The sequence below is a fragment of the Dermacentor variabilis genome, chromosome 4 (assembly GCF_050947875.1).
Source record: "Dermacentor variabilis isolate Ectoservices chromosome 4, ASM5094787v1, whole genome shotgun sequence".
Classification (NCBI taxonomy): Eukaryota; Metazoa; Arthropoda; class Arachnida; order Ixodida; family Ixodidae; genus Dermacentor; species Dermacentor variabilis.
This window is the reverse complement of record NC_134571.1, coordinates 2531098-2549702: the sequence shown is the minus strand read 5'-3', so window position 1 is coordinate 2549702 and position 18605 is coordinate 2531098. Positions and strand designations below refer to the sequence as shown.

Here is an 18605-nt window from a genome sequence, read left to right as displayed (position 1 = left end):
ATGAAGATGCTTCTCACGACAGGGTTGGAGACGACAGCTGTACAATGACCCGCAAGATTTGCTTATATTGAAAGAGGAAACAGACTGCGTGCTGGCATTTTCATGTGGCATGAGCAGATACATACTGTGAAGAAGCTGCTGTGGTGGGTTCCTACTGCTTCTGATCATACATTACTTGTGCCTTTTGTTTACACGAGATCTAATGACCAGAAAACATATATTAAGATCGCAGTTTGGTGATGTGCTGAGTATTGGTGGTGAAAGATCGTGTTTTCCGGCACCATATTAACCGGTAAAATTTTTTGGGTCATTTCATATTTATTTATTTAGTCATACTGTTGGCCCTCTGTTGAGGGTCATTACAGGGAGGGCACGTGAATAAGGTTATCAACACAAGCACACATTATACAATGGTCAACTAACAAATGACAGCACCTTAATCAATATGACTATCAATGAAAGCTTGAAAACCGCATATATCATTTTTCTGCACAGCTTCTTCTGGTAAGTACCATAAGCTTACGGTGTCAGGAAAAAAAGAAAAACGAAACAAATCAGTACGGGTTCTTACTCATTGCACCAGGAGGGAGTTAGCTGTTCGTAAGAATCCTTTATTAGACTGGGGCTTTATGTAAGTTTCTTTCTTTATTTTTAGTTTCTCACGCATTATCTGAAAAAACAGTTTTAATCGACACTTCTGCCTTCTCAATTCTAATGATTCCAAATGACATACTCTTAACATGTCTGTAACCAAGTCTGTGTGCCTATATTTCGAGCATATAAAATGTATAGAGACACGCTGAATACGCTCCAATTTATTCTTAAGAACCTTTAGATGTAGACTCCGAACTGTACTAGCATATTCTAATATCGGACGGATATAAGTTCTATATTCCAATAATTTCATCTCTCTCTTTGCTTTCGGCATTTTTTTCCTCAAGAAGCATAATTTTTTATATGCTGATAAACAGACATATTCTACATGATGAGTTCAATTTATTTTATCAGTAATTGTTACACCCAAGTACTTGAAGCTGGTGATGTTGCTCAAAATTCTTTCCTCAACGTTATATGTTCTCGATCCCGACCGCTGGCACCGAAAAAACGTACAAAACAGGATCGTATTAACGGGGTTCTACTGTAGAGCAAGCCATCAGTGGTCAGCAGAGGGAATGGATTTTTCAAACATTCTAACATGGAACAGCACGATAACCCCGGCATTTGTGTTTTGCTCTTCCTCAGTACCAGGAACACTATACCCTTCTCTAAAACCCTATGAAATTAATGCTCTTTCAAACCCACCCTAATCTACTAAGTTAATTAAATAGGCTGATTCATAGGCTGATACTGGGCGACTCAATTATTTTGCCTTTACTATGGTAGCTCTTGAAGAGTCAGAGCAGCTTGCACATTTCCACCATAGGCCACTTCTCTAGCATGTTCTGCTCCTTTGGCCCCACACTCATTACGGCACTATCACTTCCAGCTCAACTTTCGACTGCAGGACATCGGTGCGACGTGGATGGACCGCACGCTTGATGGTGTGCTCTGATGGACCATCTCACGAATTCCTTCCCATTTCACTGCGACTAACTTAGGTGTCGGTGTCCAGCACGGGATGAACATATTCACTCAGTAACTTTATGTCATGAGTAGAACTTCTTCGATTCCTCAGCGCGTTCTATCGGCATGTTACATTTGTTGCAGTTCGGCTAGCTGGCTTCTTTATAAAAGTTCCAATAAATGCCCTTTTGTTTGCTAGCACTACCGTGTGCTTTGTTCCTAGAGAGCTTGAGACCTTACACTGTGGACTTCCAATAAGCAGCAAGTGACCATGCTGTCCAGTCTCAGTGGCTTACTTACCTGTAACAACAGCCACATGAACCACACCTTGCTCCCAGCTCATGACAGAACATGCTTACAATCACAGTTTGTATGCCAACCAACCTGTGCTGGCATCGATGCGAAACAGCCTGCGGGCCCAGGCCTCTACGATGGCAAAGGCAAGCTGGGCGTTGACCCCGGTGTCCTCGTCTTGGGCACCCACCACCAGTGGCTGGCTGCCCTTGAGCACTGCACTGCCCGCAGGAGCGGCTTCACTCACAGTGCCTCGGTACAGCAGCTGGCGGAAACGAGGCGCATGGTCGTTGGAGTCGAGCACCTGCACAATCACATGAGCCAGGGCAGTGGAACCAGCCAGGTTGGTGGCACGCACTGTCAGCCTATGCATAGCCGCTTGCTCATAGTCCAGGGCCTCCTCCCCTGTAGTGAGCACACCTGTCACAGGGTCCAACTGGAAACTGTTGCCACCCCCGGACTCGAGCTGGAAGAAGACAGAGGAGCTGCTGCGCACAGTCAGCGCCAGCAAAAATGTTCCTGCTGGCTGGTTTTCAGCTGCCTCAATGGTCTGTTCGGCAGGCAAAAAACAAGGCGGTGCATTGTCAGCAGGGCTGACCACTATGTGCACTGTCGCTGTGGCATTTAGGGGTGGCTCTCCATGGTCTGCAGCACGCACAGTCACAAAAAACTCGGGCTGGGTCTGCCGCGATAACTCCCGCGAAAGCGTCAGCAGGCCCAGTGTGTAGTCGAGAGAAAAAGAAGAATCTGTGTTACCTGCACAGAAAACAATGCCCTGTTAGGTACTGGCCATGAAGCCATACGATGGCACTGTTTTCCAGAAGGCCTGACTGCCAGTGTTCAAATCAAGAACTGCGCAGGTGCCCTCCTGAACATTTGTGCAAGTGCGTTAGAAACAAGGGAAGTTAGTCACCACCGAATGACTGCATCCGAGAAAACTGCAAACACAGGACACTTTGCATTCTTGACAAACATCTTGACAAACATAATGCCAAACATCTTGACAAACATAATGCACGGCCACTGCATGTCGTTGTCACAATGGACCCCACAATGGACCCCGCTGAGCAGGTTTCTTGCAGGAAATATGCAATCAAATATATTCGATTGTATGTTGTCTGTAAAACAGCACCTAATGTTTATATGCATTGATCTTACATATTTTTAACGACCAGTTACACATGCACATGTAATGTTATCGTGCAACATTTCCATTTCATTGCAAGCGGTACTGCAAGCAGTCTGTTTTATTTCTTTTTCATTTGAAACTTCGACCTCCACTGAAAAATAATGCAATTTCGTCGGTCAGGTGGATCATGTCAGAAGGAAGACATTACTCGCATGCAAAATTAAAATGATTATGCAGCTAATTAAAAAAGGTGCACTAATAAACTTTTGGCAGAATTATTTGCACATCCAAATTCTGGAATAACAGAATTACGATATGACTTCACTGCAAAATTACAAAATGACTTCACTACGAATGGTGTAGTGAAGTCATGTGTGCTTGGCGAAAATCCTATAGCTGGCATCACTTCCTCAATATCCGTCCCCAAAATGTGCTAACCTAAGCATTGGCATCGGAGTTGACATTCAGAAAAGAGGCTGCTGTTAAAACTGTCAACAAGAACAGGAGCATATTTGTACCACATTTTACAAACATATTATACATTTGCACCATGCAATGTGCTTTAGGTGGCAGCATATGAGCATTTGATAGGACAAATGCATACATTGTCATCCGAACGTTTCCGGAGCTGTTCAAAAATATTTTTCATATGCAGCTAGGGACTTCATCACTCGTGGGGACATGCAATAGCGCATCACAAGAGTTTTGTCTCTTTTCCTGCAAGTGGACCTTTTTGGAAATGCCAGCACCACCTGTGGTGCCAATGAAATCATGGGAATCTTTGGGTCTTTTTGTGTTTTTTTTTTTCCGCATCCGGTCGAACAGGTTTTTGCTCATCGAACCGCTGGGAGGGTGCGGTACTGCCGTAATGCACCGGTGGAAAAAAAAAGTAAAGGAAAAAAAAAAGCAGCTACGATCTGTGCGTGATCCTGAGCACAGCTCTGTATCATGTATGCTTTGGCTTGTGGCAGACGACAATTTCGGACACACAGGAACGTGTGTGAGCAAGCAAGCAATGCTTATGCTCCGCTGAAATTTGAAGCTCCATGCATGTGCTTAGACTTCACATCCATTTCGAAGGGTACAGAACATTTTTCCACGATGCTGCTGTATTTCACACAAACATCGTTAATAAATGCAAACTTACGTGAGTGACAATTAAGCAGTTCACAATGGCACCCCGTCCACTGACAGCCGTCAATTGGGCCAGTAGGACTAGCAAGTTAAATGCTGCAGCTGTGGCCGATAGCACTTGCAATCTAGCTCATGAAAGACATTATTTTTTTACCAACACAACATTTCTACAATTAAGTTGTACTTAAAAAGATACAATTACTTTTCTTGATGCCATGAGTGCAAAGTGCAAACGTGCAAGCCGCCTCGCTGAGGCAATCGGTGTGATGTTGCCTGCCTGTGAAACACCTTCGCGTTGCATTTCCCAATCTCACCAGTAGTTATATTAGTATTAGGAGCTGCTTTGCAGAATCCACAGACTTTCAGTAAGTTTACTCTGATGACTGCTATTTCGTGTCAGAAACAAATTGTAGCTGATTTTTATGCTGCTGTGAGCAGTGATAGAGGCAAACACCACAACTGGAATGATCGGACAGGCATGAAACCGCCACCACCTCCTCTATGTGAGGCATCATCACATGCAATCCATGCTATCATTAACTGCAGCCATCCAGTCACCGAAAGTGTCATACAACAATATTCAGACAGTTCGTAGGATGTTGAATACGATGCCCCATCCTGTAAGGACTGGTTGGAAATAGCTGCTGTGTGGCTGTTGGAATACCAGACGGACGCCAAATCTTACCATGGCGTTTCCTACTTTTTTGCTCGCAATGACATTTTAAGGATAGCAGCTAGTTACATGCAAAGCCATGGCTTTACATCCATAAGTTACTGTTTCCCACAATAACCCATGGAAAAATTGTCGCTGAGGCTTAGTGATGCAACAATCAAGTTGAAGGCTTTAAAGGGTGTCAAAACAATGCATCAGTGCGAAAGAAGACAGCTATGAGTGAAGGTATAGTTGACCGGAGAAATGTCCAAAATTCTTGCAGAAGGCAACTGGTTCATTATAATATGGGCTTACATCAGTGAGAAATATTCATCTGGAAAGCCTCGAAAGAACTGTCACTGAAAAAAAAAATGCATTGTCACTGCGGTGATATGACCGCAGGCGTATGCAAACGCCAAAATTGCGAGCAGATGCGCTATGAAATGTTTTCCGTACCATGGCCAGTAAAACATAAAACTCGTCTTATAACTACAAGCTGTGAAAATGCACATATCACATTGAGATGGTGTTAATATGCATGCTTTGTTTACACACTCCTACAGGTCGGTGGCTGCATTGCAATGCAACTTTTCATTCAAGAAACCTTACAAAAGAATAAGTGCAACACTGTAAAACATAACCCATGTTCTGACAACATGCATTCAAAGTTTATGCATGTGCATGCTACTAGTACTGACCAACTGAGTAAAACAGGTGAAAAGGTGGTCCTCTTCCACCTATGTGGTGGGCCACGCAAGAAGCAGATGAGGGAGAGCTGTCCCTCAAGATTCCCATAATGCGTCACTGCGACTGCTTTATAGCACACACCACTTTACAATTCATTATACCTATTTTTAAGGCACCAAAAAACCTGTTTTAAAAACCTACCTATCTTAAGGCGCTCTGTCCCGTTGTCTTCTCTTGTGTGCTGTGTGTTGTTTATTGGCACCTTAAGAATAGGTATAATGAATCAATACCAATTTGCCCAGCAAGAAGTTCTCTTAAACCACTTTCCAAAAAGGACTACTTTTCTTGACGTCTCAGTATTTATCATAGGTAAGCTGTAAACCATTGCACAGCTAATCCTTTTCCTGAGTTGCTAGAAGTGTCCTTCTCAGCCTGCTCCTCTACCTCCGACACTGCAACTGTGCCCACATGAGCCCACATGCCACGTGACGCTGACTGCAGTGCCGGCCTTTCTTCTATGGTGGCCGTTGCCCCTAATAGTAGCAGGCAAATGTTAAAAGGCTGCAGATGCAATGAAAAACATTTTTCACAGCCAGGGCATAAAGTTAAGAGCCCACATATTCAGCCCCTGTCTCAATTCCACATTGGTGGTTGATGGGGTGGTCTTTTGCTCCAGAGGTTACACACAAGGATGTGTCAATTTGACATTGCCCACATTGTAATGGAAGCTTTGAAAAGGAGTTTTTCAATTAGTCCCGATGCTTTTAAAAAGCACAAGCACTTTCAGAGCAGTTCGGGCAGCCATTGGCAAGGACCAGAGTCCAAGATATCTGGTTTCCATAAGAGGATGGTTGTCAATCTTGGTTGATTCCAAGAGAGATCAAACGTGCATGTACACTTGATATTTTTGTTTTGTCTGGTTTTTTATGTCATGTAGGAATATTCAAACTGCATGGAACCGAAAATTTAGCAGTTTTCATAAAAACATGCTAAAGACGAAGACGAAAGTAACACATACAACAGGACTGCCTGTCGTGTGTGAAATTCGCTGTTGTCATCACATCTATAACATATTTTTATCGTAAGTGCTTGTTACATGCACCTTGATGTTTTTTTGTTGACCGGGTAGCATTGGTCCCCGGCATTTTATCTCAAGTAATATGCGCTATAGGCGTGCTCTGTTTGACTAGATCGCGCAGATCTGTGGGTATTTAAGCAGGAAGTTCTTCGAAAATAAAACCAGTTGTTAGAAAGCGCTCGTCCTTGTGTTACCCTTTTCTTTGTCCCTGTCTGTTTGCACACAAAAGGTTTTTTAAATAATGAATCTGTTCCAACTAGGTCGACTTGCAGTTATGCTTTTTTCAAAAAGACTCATTTTAACAAATAAAATAAACTTCAGTTCCAATTACTGAAAAAAATTTTGGATGGAACTCCATTCATGTCGGGCAAAACATGGGTGTGAAATGTGCTTCCTCATTTGCTTTATTCATAAAATATAATGAAACAAAGTGGCCCAAGTTGAGTGAGCTGGCTTCAGTACCTTTTCTGTTTATCTATCAGTTTGCATTGCATGCAAATTGTGTTCTAATTTATTTGCTGCTTCAGAACTTCTCTCTGGCAGCTTGTTTTCAACAAAAATGTTTTCATTGTGAACAAGGCTCCCGTCAGGGGAGCCTAAACGTCTTTTCTTGTATTCATTCAGTGGTCGGTGTCCTTCTTTTTACCCTTATTCATGATGCCGCCCGACCAGACGGGCTTCCGTCAAAACCTTGACTTCAACAAAAATGTAGTGTCAGATTTTATTTGTGTCTAGTTGGTGCAGGGGTGGGGGGGCTGCTGCCTTCTAAAGTGCTGATGCATACTCAGTTTGCAGCATACAACCTCTGTGGACATCGCACTTACGCCTCCATTATTCGCTTGTCAACAGCATGCGAGACACCATGAGTGCATGTTGTGGCTGACTTTGTAAAAACTCGCCTGGTACACTGTCATGTGTAAGAGACATGCGGCGCGAAATGACGATGATGATGATGAGAGGAAAGAGTTTTGCTGCCCTTCTTATCCTTTCTGCCTTTTTTATCTTCTCTTTATTCTTTTCTGCCCTTTTTTTTTACCTCCTCTTCTTTCTAATCTTTCCTGCCCATTTTTCTAATGCTCTCTTTTTTTTTTCTCATCTTGCCTGCCCTTTTTCTGTTTTAGCTTCTCTCCTCTTATTATCCCTTATTACCTTTTCCACCCATTCTATTTAACCTTCTCTTCAGTTCTCATTTTTTTCCTGTCTTTTTTTCTTTTTTAGCTTCTCTTACTTTTACCTCATTTCTCCTGCCCTGTTTTCTAGGAAGGGTGTTTTCTAGGAAGAGTGTGACGCGCGCGCACCCTTTCTCCCCGATTTGCGGAAAGGCAGCTGACAGGCGAGGAAGACATTGCCCTCGCGAAGGTAAAAAGGTACAAAACAGCACCACCGGGGGAGACCAGCACTCTCTTACGCAGGACCCCTAACTTGCCGGACTGGAGTACCTGCCTCAACCAAAGGGTGACCTCGTTTGCCTGACTATCCTGGGCAAAGAGGCCAGCCTATTATTACTTATTACAGAGACGACGTCCCTCTGCCAGTGTTCTTTATTGCTGGTAGCAATAAACATTGTTACAGTTGACGCCACTGGTTGCCCTATTCGTTCGAACCCGACGTAGCCGTGATTCCCACGCTACGGGTTGGGGAGTACCACGAAGCGACTGTGTGGGGCTAGATCCAGAGCTCGCCTTTAGCCCTAGCCGCACGGAGAGTAGAACCCCCACATTTGGCACCCAACGTGGGGCTCTTCGGGCATCGGACGATAGTTTTAACAGTTTCTTCATTTGAGACCTTTGTTTGAACTGAAGCGTAGGGCTAGCATGGATTTTGATCGCTAGCATCGGCGGCATGCTTTCTTGAGCGAGGCGACATTCTAGGCCTTTTCACAAATGTCTTTTTTTATGACATTTGTTGGTACGAGAGCCACGTGGTCTACATCCTGGGAAAGCGAGGTTTAGCGCCCGTGAAGCATTGGCAAGCCTGAAGCGAGTGAGTACGGAAGCCTCATTGGTGGTCTGAATTTCTTATCTAAATAGCTTCTATCTCTTTGGCTCGGGATCAGCAAGCGGCGCAGACATTCTGAGCATGCGCCGATCTATGCTTCTGCAAGACCGTTTCGCAAGGCCTACCCCGGAATGGACGAACATGATCGTTCAAATACGCCACCATTTGCATGACCGCACGCGCGAACGACCAGGCTTTGGTGTCCAGCATGGGGCGAACATATTCGCTCGTTATCCGGTCACGGTGAGTCGGACTTATGGCATATTGGCTTCTGGCATATTGGCAAAATATGCCATTGGCATATTTTGTGGATAGCAACTCGGCAAGCAGGCGTTAGTCTATGAAAGGTGCAATAAATGCCCTTGTGATTGTTTGCACTACTGTATTGTCATTCCTTTGTCCCAAGAGCACTGGTGAGAACCCCACATAATTCGATCTACGTTGGTAGCGCCAAATGTGGGGGTTCCACAATGTGTGCAGCTAGGGCTGGTGATCCGGAGAAACGCATCAGGCGACAATGCCTCGTGCATCTCCCCGATCTATCAGTGTCTGTTATTTTGGGTTGAGACTTTCTTGTCAAGTCGAGCATTGTAATAGACATCGGCAACGGAGATTACCGAGAGAATGGAACGCGTTCTTTAAAGATTTTCGCAAAAGCGCCCGTGGCAGCGGAGACACGCCAGTCTCCGGGAGTGGCGCGAGCAGGCCACATCCGGCCACAACCAAACGAGCGAACAGTAATCGGCAAAGGCGAGGAGAGATACATGGTGGCCGAACAGTGTGCCATGGTTCTGCAAGGGGTAGCACACCCGCTTTTGTCAGAGGTCAACAGCATGCCGGAGAGAGAAAGGGCCTAACTGTCGTCGCTGTGGTACGAATACGATGCGATTTTCACGGACCATCCGAGCCGCACTACGCTAGTCAGGCACAGGATAGACACAGATGACGCTGCACCATAGAAATGTAATCTTCAGCCGATTAGCTTGACTGAGCAGAAAGCACTTGACAGCGCCTTAGACGAACTCATCGACACAGGCGTTGTGGAAAAGTCGAACAGCCCATGGGGCTTCCCGGTAGTTCTAGTCCTGAAGAAGGACGATACTTATCGCCTTTGTGTAAGCTACCACAGGCTGAATGAGGTTATGAAGAAGGATGCATACCCTCTACCCTCCATTTCCTCTTTAGTGTCTAACCTAAGCGGGGCGGAATACTTTACCACACTAGATGCTAGTCATGGCTACTTTCAGGTCAGAATGGGCAAGCGTGACAAAGAGAAAACGGCTTCCACTTGCCACCGGGGGCTCTTTCAATTTAAGAGAATGTCTTTTGGTATGGTCGGAGCTCCCGCTACTTATCAGAGGTTGATGAACCGAGTGCTAGGAGACGCGAAGATCTGAATGACATAGTGCTTTATTCGAAAACATCCAACGAGTACTTGTGCCACTTGAGAGACGTCCTAGACAGGCTGAGGTCCGCAGGTATCACGCTGAACCCTGTGGGGATGCGCGACTCTCGCGCGTCCCCTGATGTTTTTCCCGCATAGCGTGTCTCCTGTAATCCCACTTCGCCACGTGGCCTGCGTGACGTCAGCGGCGGTCAATGTGGTTGAAGCGCGGTGTGAGAGATGGCGCGAGCGTCGCGCCGCTGCGGGGTTACTCGGGCGTCGGGAGACAAGGCGCTCGGGCTGTTGGGTTCGAGACAGCAAGCGGGACGGTCGTGCCGCACGTGCAGCGACCCTCTTGCCCGGCGGGTCGGCGCACGGCGGGGACGTCTCCCGCGTGCGCGCCGACCCATGCTTCTGCGAGACCGCCTCGGGTGGCCGCCCTCGAACGCGCCACGATTCACGTGACCATACACGCGAACGACCAGGCCTTGGGATCCAGCATGGGGCGAACATATTCGCTCGCTTCCGGTCGCGGTGAGTCAGACTTCTAGATTTGTCGCGCGCCCATCGGCATGTCTTGTGGATAGCAACTCGACTAGCAGGCATTGATCTATGAAAGGTGCAATAAATGCCCTTGTGATTGTTTGCACTACTGTGTTGTCGTTCGTTTGTCCCAAGAGTACGGAGGAGAACCCCGTATCCCCCACAACCCAAACAAAGCTCAGATAGCTGCGAGCACAATAGCACTGCTAAGATTCACACTGGACAACGGCTGCATCCTGCCAAATGAGGATAAGCTCGAGGCTATACTGAGGTACCCGTCCCCGAAAGATATCGGCGAACTGAGACCCTTTCCGAGTTTAGTGAACTTTTATCGCCAATTCATTCCAGACTGCGTGGCAGTGCAAGTGCCTCTGACAAAGCTCTTGAGGAAAGACGAACGGCGGACTTGGGGTCAAGAGCACGAGGCGGCACTGCGTGGCCTAACGAAGGTGCTCGCTGACACGGCCTAATTTCAGCTGCCTGATTTGAATAGGGAGTTTGTGATTCAAACAGACGCAAGCGACCTGGGGTTAGGTGCAGTTTCTCTTCAAGAGCACGGAGGCGCTCTCCGACCGGTTGCATTCGCGAGTCGTTCGTTGACGCTGGCAGAAAGGAACTACTCGGTGACAGAGAAAGAGTGCCTCACGAGAGATTTCGCTCTGTGAAAGTTTGACTATTACGTCGATGGAGTGGCATTCAAGATTGAGACTGACAACAAGGCTCTCACTTGGTTGAGGCGCTTGAGCGAGCCGAGTGGCCGCCTGGCATGTTGGGCACTGCTGCTGCAGCGTTACGACTTCACCGTGCGCTACCGCAAAGAAAAAACCAATGCCGTAGCTGACGCGCTGTCGTGAACGCCAGTCCGAGGCAAGGGAGAAACCCAAGTCGTAGCCCGAGTAAGGACCGCGCAACAGCCAGCGATCCTGGGCGAGAGCGTAAGCTACGTAGATGTTGTCGGTTCCACAGGAGTTGTCTTCAGCAGAGAGGAGCTGTTCGAGGCTCAGCAGAAGGACCCGTTTTGCCAAAAAGTGCTTGACGAGCTCTGGGAGCTGGGTGGCGCGGCCGCCTCACACATGGAGACAGCCGGTATTGCTGTCAGTGCAGAGCACTCGGGAACAGTTGGTAATGCTGTGAGCGCGCTGGATTCTTATCTGCTGAATTCCGATGGCGTCCTGCTGAGGTATATTCCCAGCAAGGACAACACAAGTGAGGCGTTTAAGGTTGTGATACCGCGCGTGCTGAGAGGAGCACCGCTGCGCTACTTTCATAACTTGTGCATCGCTGGGCATGTGAGCAGCCCCAAGACTTATGTTAAGTTGTGCGCCTTGCTACCTGGCCACGCTTGAAACGGGACGTGATTCGCTACGCCCGCTCGTGTCACGTGCGCCAAAGTGTGAAGCTCTGGCGGCGGCGGCGGCAGCAGCAGCAGCAGCAGCCTATTTTATGTCCACTGCAGGACGAACGCCTCTCCCCGGGATCTCCAATTACCCCTGTCCTGCACCAGCCGATTCCAACTAGCAACCGCAAATTTCCTAATTTCGTCGCACCAGCTAGTCTGCTGTCGTCCTCTACTGTGCTTCCCTTCTCTTGGTACCCATTTTGTCACGCTAATGGTCCAACGGTTATCTACTCATTACATGACCTGCCCAGCGCCATTTTTTTCTCTTCATGTCAATTAGAATGTCGTCTATAGCCATTTGCTCTCTGATATAAACCGCTCTCTTTCTGTCTCTTAAAGTTATGCCTAGCATTCTTCGTTCCATCGTTATTTGCGCAGTCCTTAACTTGTTCTCAAGTATCTTTGTCTTTGTCTCCAAGTCTCTGCCCCATATGCCATCATTGATAAAAGGCGCTGATTCTTTACTTTCCTTTTCAATGATAACGGTAAGCTTCCAGTCAGGAGCTCACAATGTCTGCCGTATGTGATCCAACCCATTTTTATTGCTTCAACATGTTGTTTTCCCTGGCTTTACTCAACAATAAAATAACAAAAACATAGACGTTTCGCCACCTATATGGGTGGCATCGTTAGTACACAAATGGCAACAAATGAGAAATACATCCTATTTATGTATGATACTGCCGTAAACATCCGGCAGGGGGCCACGGTTAGAAGTGCATGAAGATTGATTACGATGGATGAACCCCGATTCCACAAATTTTCTTCTTCTTTTATTCTTCTGTGAATTTCTTTCTCATGGTCAGGGTTCCCTGTGTTTAGTTGACCTAGGTAAACATAGTCCTTCACAGACTCTAGAGGCTGACTGGCGATCCCGAATTCTTGTTCCCTTGCCCGGTTATTCATCATTACCTTTGTCTTCTGCATATTAATCTTCAGCCCCACTCTTACACTCTCTCTGTTAAGGTCCTCAATCATTTGTTCACTGAAATCACTGGAGATTAGTTTTTTTTTTTTTTTTTTTTTACAACAAATCACTTCAGTAAATGAGTAGAACTTTTCCCCTTGCAAGAACTGACGGCATGCATGCATAAGTTAATGGAGGTTTTCACCAGGTTTGGCTTCCCGAAGCAGTTGATAACGCACAATGCGTCCTATTTCTCGGCGAAGGTTTTTGTTGACTCGTGCGCTGCACTTAGCAATAAGCAGAAGAAAACGACAACTTACCATGCTCAGTCGAACCACACTGAACGAGTCAATCGCAACATTAAGCACATGCTTGTCGCGTTCTCTGAAAGAAATAAGGACTGGGATACCTACCTTCCAAAAATCAGGTTTGCGTTACGATCGACAGTGAGCCGCTCGACTGGGTATGCACCGTCTCTCAACCCGGGGAGAAAGCTGCCGAATCCAATGGATAGAGTTCTCACGGATCGCAGTGGAATGTCGGTCACGCCGAAAGCACGAGCTGAATACACGACATACCTACGTGCCAAGATGACGGAAGCTTTACACAAAGCACGTCGTAATCTTCGCACTGCTAGAGTGTAACAGAATGCGCAGTATGACCGTTCGCATCGAAGCGTTCGATACGAAGTGGACGATCTGGTGCTTCGATGACAGCACGTTCTCAGCGATTCTAGCAAACAGTTCACTGCCTCGCTGGCGCCAAAGTGGACCGGGCCGTATCAAGTGCTTGAGAGCGTTTCCTCGCTTGTTTACGGGCTCGAGAACAATAAAGAAAAGCCGATCGGCGGGCTGGTACACTTATGCGACCTGAAATGCTATGTGCTGCGTGATGAGCAATGGGATGAACATCAGACCCTCCCTCAACCGCGGTCGGTGAGTGAGAGCAGCCAGAATCAAACAGCGAGCCCGCAGCCACACTACAACTTGCGTAATAGGCGGAAGCAATCCAACTGCTACATTTGCATAGCCTGATGACTGCGAGGACCATTCGTAAGTTCGGGCAATTGCTAGCAACCTGTTAGTTCCTGCCGGGAAGCAAACGTCTAGCAACAGCAGAGCACCGAGTAATGCTGAAGAGTTGTCATTCCAGTCTTCAAGTAATCACACAGGCCACGATGGGAATGTGGCGTGAACAATTCAACGCATTTGCATGCAACGTGTGCATTGACCAAAGACTTGCTAGGGCCAGTGCGGTGATTATCCTGTGCTGGGAATCGTTGATGATGCGGACGACAATTCAATTCATAACGGGAATTGCAGTGTTCCCGGATCCGGCCAGTCATGCTGCTTATCACAATCTCGTTCCATGCAGTGGACTAATCCAATTTCCTGAAGCAGCAAACAAGACATGGCCGTGCGAACTGCCTGCAGTACTCACGGGCGCAACTGATGCACCTGCGGCGCTGACAGCACTAGACTGACCTTGCAGCCGCACGAAACATTACCCAGAGCCCCGCAAGCAACCTCCTGGCTCGCGCAGCTGACACCTAGGATGCAGCACGGACAGCCGCCTTCGAGCCAGGACTACGATCCGCCTCGCAAGCCCGAGGAGTGCCGCTGACTGGGCACCTTCGAGTCAGCATCAAGTATCTGCCAGCTGAGGGCTACAGCAATGCAAGCCCGACGCTCAAAGCCGGCGTGTGCAACGCTGCCTTGATCGAGTTTTTTGGCGGGAATTTTAGCTTAGCAAATGGGCGCCCGAACCCCTTGGGCATACCTAGGTGCCAGCATCAACGTACGGGGGGCTTCTTAAGGGGAGGAGGATGTGGGAAGCACATGCGCCCATCTTCCCCCCACATCGTCGCAGTCGCGTCGAGAGCCGGCATAGGCACAGGAGAGGCATACTACGCCCTCTCCCGCTTCTCCCTCGCTCTCGCGACGTCACACCCTTCCTCCCTGGCCCGCGGGAAGGCGAGGAGGACATTCCCCTCGCAAAGGTAAAAAGGTACAAAACAGCGCCACAGGGGGAGACCTGCGCTTTCCGACACCAGATCTCTAACCTGCCGCAACCCGTGAGTGACCTTGTTTGCCTGACTATCCCGGGCAATGAGGCCAGCCTATTATTACTTATCACAGAGAGGACACCCCTCTTGTTGTGTACCGATTCTGGCCGCTGAGTGCAGCGGATGACGTATCTTCGTCAGTTAACCCATGTGTTGAAGAGCGCCCTCTCCCGGCCTCAAGCATGTATATATTGTAGCGGTTATCAAGTTCCCGCTGTTCTGTGTTTGTTTGTGATGGCAATAAAAGGTTATTGCCGATACGCCTTGTCGTGATGGTGCCTCGCGATACGACCCACGCAGCAACCTAACACTGGCGACGAAGATGGGATCGAATGAGACTGCCGCAATGGGAAGCTAGCTCCTGTCCGTACTCGTTCATAATGACGACCACCACAACGGAGGGGCTCGAGCCTTTCGACATCACCCACCCTGAAGAGTGGGAGGACTATGCAGAACGTTTCCAGTTCTTCCTCGAGGCGCAGGACGTTACGGACGCGGGCAAGAAGAGATAGACATTCCTCAGCCGCTGCGGTTCCGCCACTTTTCAATTAGCCAGGGCGCTCGTGGCACCGGCCCAGCTGAACGATACACCGTTCGAAACAATACTCACCGTTCTGCGCGACCACCTAGCGCCGAAACCACCGGAGCTTGCCAGACAATATGAATTCCATCGCCGCGACCAGGCACCAAGTGAGTCTGCCGCCGCCTACCTCGCTGCTCTTCGAACGACGGCACAGCACTGCAACTTCAACGACCTCGACACCGTGCTACAGGATCGATTCGTGTTCGGACTGCAGAACGACACGATGAAGCGGCGACTACTGGCGAAAAAAGAGGTGTGTCTCACCAGTGCTGTCGAGGAAGTAGTCGCCACTGAGGCCATTGCCCGGGAAGCCAGCCTAGCCTCGTTTCAAACCACCAACGCACCGCGTTTCGAGCCCGTGCATCAAGGGACGACGACTGGCGATGATGGCGAGCAAGACACCGCCGAAGATGTTCTTCGGTTACGTGCGAGCCTCACTCAGCGACGGGACACCGAGAGATTGGTGGGCGGCCCCTGCGCCAGCTGTGGAGGCCCGCACGAACGCCGCCTGTGTCGGTTCCGTGGTGCCCAGTGCAGGGAATGTGGAAAAACCGGTCACATTGCTAAGGTCTGCCGTTCCCGGAGGCAGCTTAGCCCACGTCGAAATGCCAAAGATCAAGCCTGGATGCAACAATTCAAGACCACTCCTGGCACAAACATTTCATACTGCGACGACTTGGCAGTTACTGCTATCAACGAAGTGTCTAAACCCACCAAGAGGAAGATACATGTGAGTGTAAAAATCGAAGGCACACAGTGTCAGATGGAGGTGGATTCGGGATCAACTTTTTCCATTATCGCCGACACCACAGCCAGACGCATTTCTCCAAAGGGGCGTGTCGAAAACCTACAGCCACTTGATGTTATCATGAGGGACTATCAAGCAAACCGTATCGCTGTACGTGGAGTTGGTACCGTCCGAGTGCAGTTCAAAGATTTTGACGGCCCATTGTGCCTGGTCATTGTCAAGGGCGAGCGCCCAAGTCTTCTCGGGCTGGATTGGTTTCCGGCACTCGGTATCAATATCACGGGAGTGCAACGCATCGATCAGCAACCATCCTCATTTGATAGCATATTCCGGGATTTTGCCTCTGTGTTCGACGGGACGCTGGGCTGCTACAAGGGATCGCCCGTTCAGTTTGCACTTGACCCTGAGGTTGTACCCATCCGCCTGAAATCAAGAAGGGTTCCTTTCGCACTGCGACCAAAAATCGACGCCGAACTGGACAAGCTGATAACACAAGGAATCCTAGAGCCGGTTGACCACGCTCGTTGGGAAACCCCTATTGTTACGCCACTGAAGGCAAATGGGGACGTCCGCATCTGTGCAGACTACAAGTGCACCATCAACAAAGCCTTGCAGCAGCACTCGTATCCAGTACCAGCTGTCAACCACCTGCTGGCATCCCTCTCTGGTGGAACTGTCTTTGCAAAGCTAGACTTAGCACAGGCCTACCAACAGCTCCTAGTGACTGATGAATCTGCAGAGGCGCAGACCATTGTGACGCATCGGGGTGCTTTCTGCGTTCGACGATTACAGTTCGGTGTCAGCATCGCACCTGGCATCTTCCAGAGTTTAATGGAGAACCTACTGCGCGGACTACCAGGCGTCATTCCATATTTTGATGATGTCCTCATTTCAGGTGCATCGCACCAAGAATTACTTAGTCGCCTTCGAGAGGTCCTTCAGCGGTTCCAAGATGCAGGGCTTAAGGTCAAGAAGGAGAAATGCCAGCTAGGAGTGACACAAGTGGAATTTTTGGGTTTCCGAGTCGATGCTGAGGGAATCCACTCCACACTGGCCAAGACGCAAGCCATCCTTAATGCACCGCAGCCGTTGAACAGAGCCGAGCTGCAGGCATTCCTAGGTCTTCTCAATTTCTATCATGCATTCCTACCACACAAGGCCACTGTCGCTGAAACCCTGCACCATTTGTTGGACAAGAATGTCCCCTGGCTGTGGGGAAACCTACAACAAACTGCGTTCCACAATGTGAAGAAGCTACTGGCATCCAACCAGGTGCTGACACACTTCGACGAGAAGAAGCCGGTAATCCTTGCATGTGATGCGTCCCCGTATGGAATAGGAGCAGTCTTGAGTCACAGAATGCCGGATGACACGGAAGCACCAATCGCTTTTTATTCAAGAACCTTGTCCTCTACGGAGCGTAATTACGCCCAGATTGATAAGGAGGCACTCGCTGTGGTTGCCGGAGTAAAGAAGTTCCACAACTACATATTCGGCCGCTCATTTCAGATCCATACAGACCACAAGCCGCTCCTGGGGCTCTTCACATCAGACCGGCAAACGCCACAGATGCTTTCACCACGAATGTTGCGTTGGTCCATTTTTCTTAATGGATACCAGCATACTCTCCACCACTGACCAAGAAAACAGTTAGGCCACGCAGATGGTCTCAGCAGACTGCCTCAAGCAGACCAGTGCCAGGATGACCCTTCGCCAGCAGAGGTCGTCATGCTTCTGGACGTACTTCCAGAATCTCCAGTCCATGCAGACGATGTGGCTAAGTACTCCGCCAAGGATGCTATCCTCTCTCGTGTATTCAACTGGGTGTGGAGGGGGTGGCCAAGGTGCGCTCCAAGTTCCGAGTTCACACCATTCATGTCCAGGCGACATGAACTGTCCGCCCACAAGGGATGCTTACTGTGGGGTGACCGTGTGGTGATTCCACAGAAGTTGCGTTTCCGGGTCCTCGAAGCTCTGCATGTCGGACACCCCGGCATCGTCAGAATGAAAGCGCTTGCCCGCAGTTATGTATGGTGGCCCGGCATGGATGCGGCCATTGAGGAATGGGTCCGGCGATGTTTTTCTTGCCAGGAAACACGGCCCGAGATGCCTCGGGCACCTGTGCACCCATGGGAGACGACCCGGACACCATGGTCACGCCTGCACATTGATTTCGCTGGTCCCTTCCAAGGACAGACTTTCTTGATTGTGGTGGACTCTTATTCCAAATGGCTGGAGGTCATACTAATGTCGTCAATGACATCGAGAGCTGTAATCACTACCTTACAAAGATTGTTCGCAACTCATGGCCTGCCAGATACCCTTGTTTCAGACAATGGCCCGCAATTCACATCCACAGAATTTCGAGGGTTCCTGGATGCCAACCTCATCCGCCAAGTGACATCTGCACCGTTCCATCCATCCACAAACGGGCAGGCCGA

General features: G+C 48.7%; 1 protein-coding gene across 2 annotated transcripts in view; it reads right to left on the bottom strand.

Moving 5' to 3' along the window:
* The window catches only part of LOC142578574 (fat-like cadherin-related tumor suppressor homolog), a 512562-nt gene that overhangs the window by 360464 nt on the left and 133493 nt on the right, over positions 1 to 18605 (bottom strand). For both annotated transcript variants that reach the window (XR_012827230.1, XM_075687953.1), the window contains exon 11: positions 1948 to 2613. Coding sequence is in view for 1 of the 2 variants with exons in the window: in XM_075687953.1 (XP_075544068.1) it covers positions 1948 to 2613 (666 nt within the window). In the remaining variant the exon portion in view is untranslated. The remainder of the gene's footprint in view (positions 1 to 1947; positions 2614 to 18605) is intronic.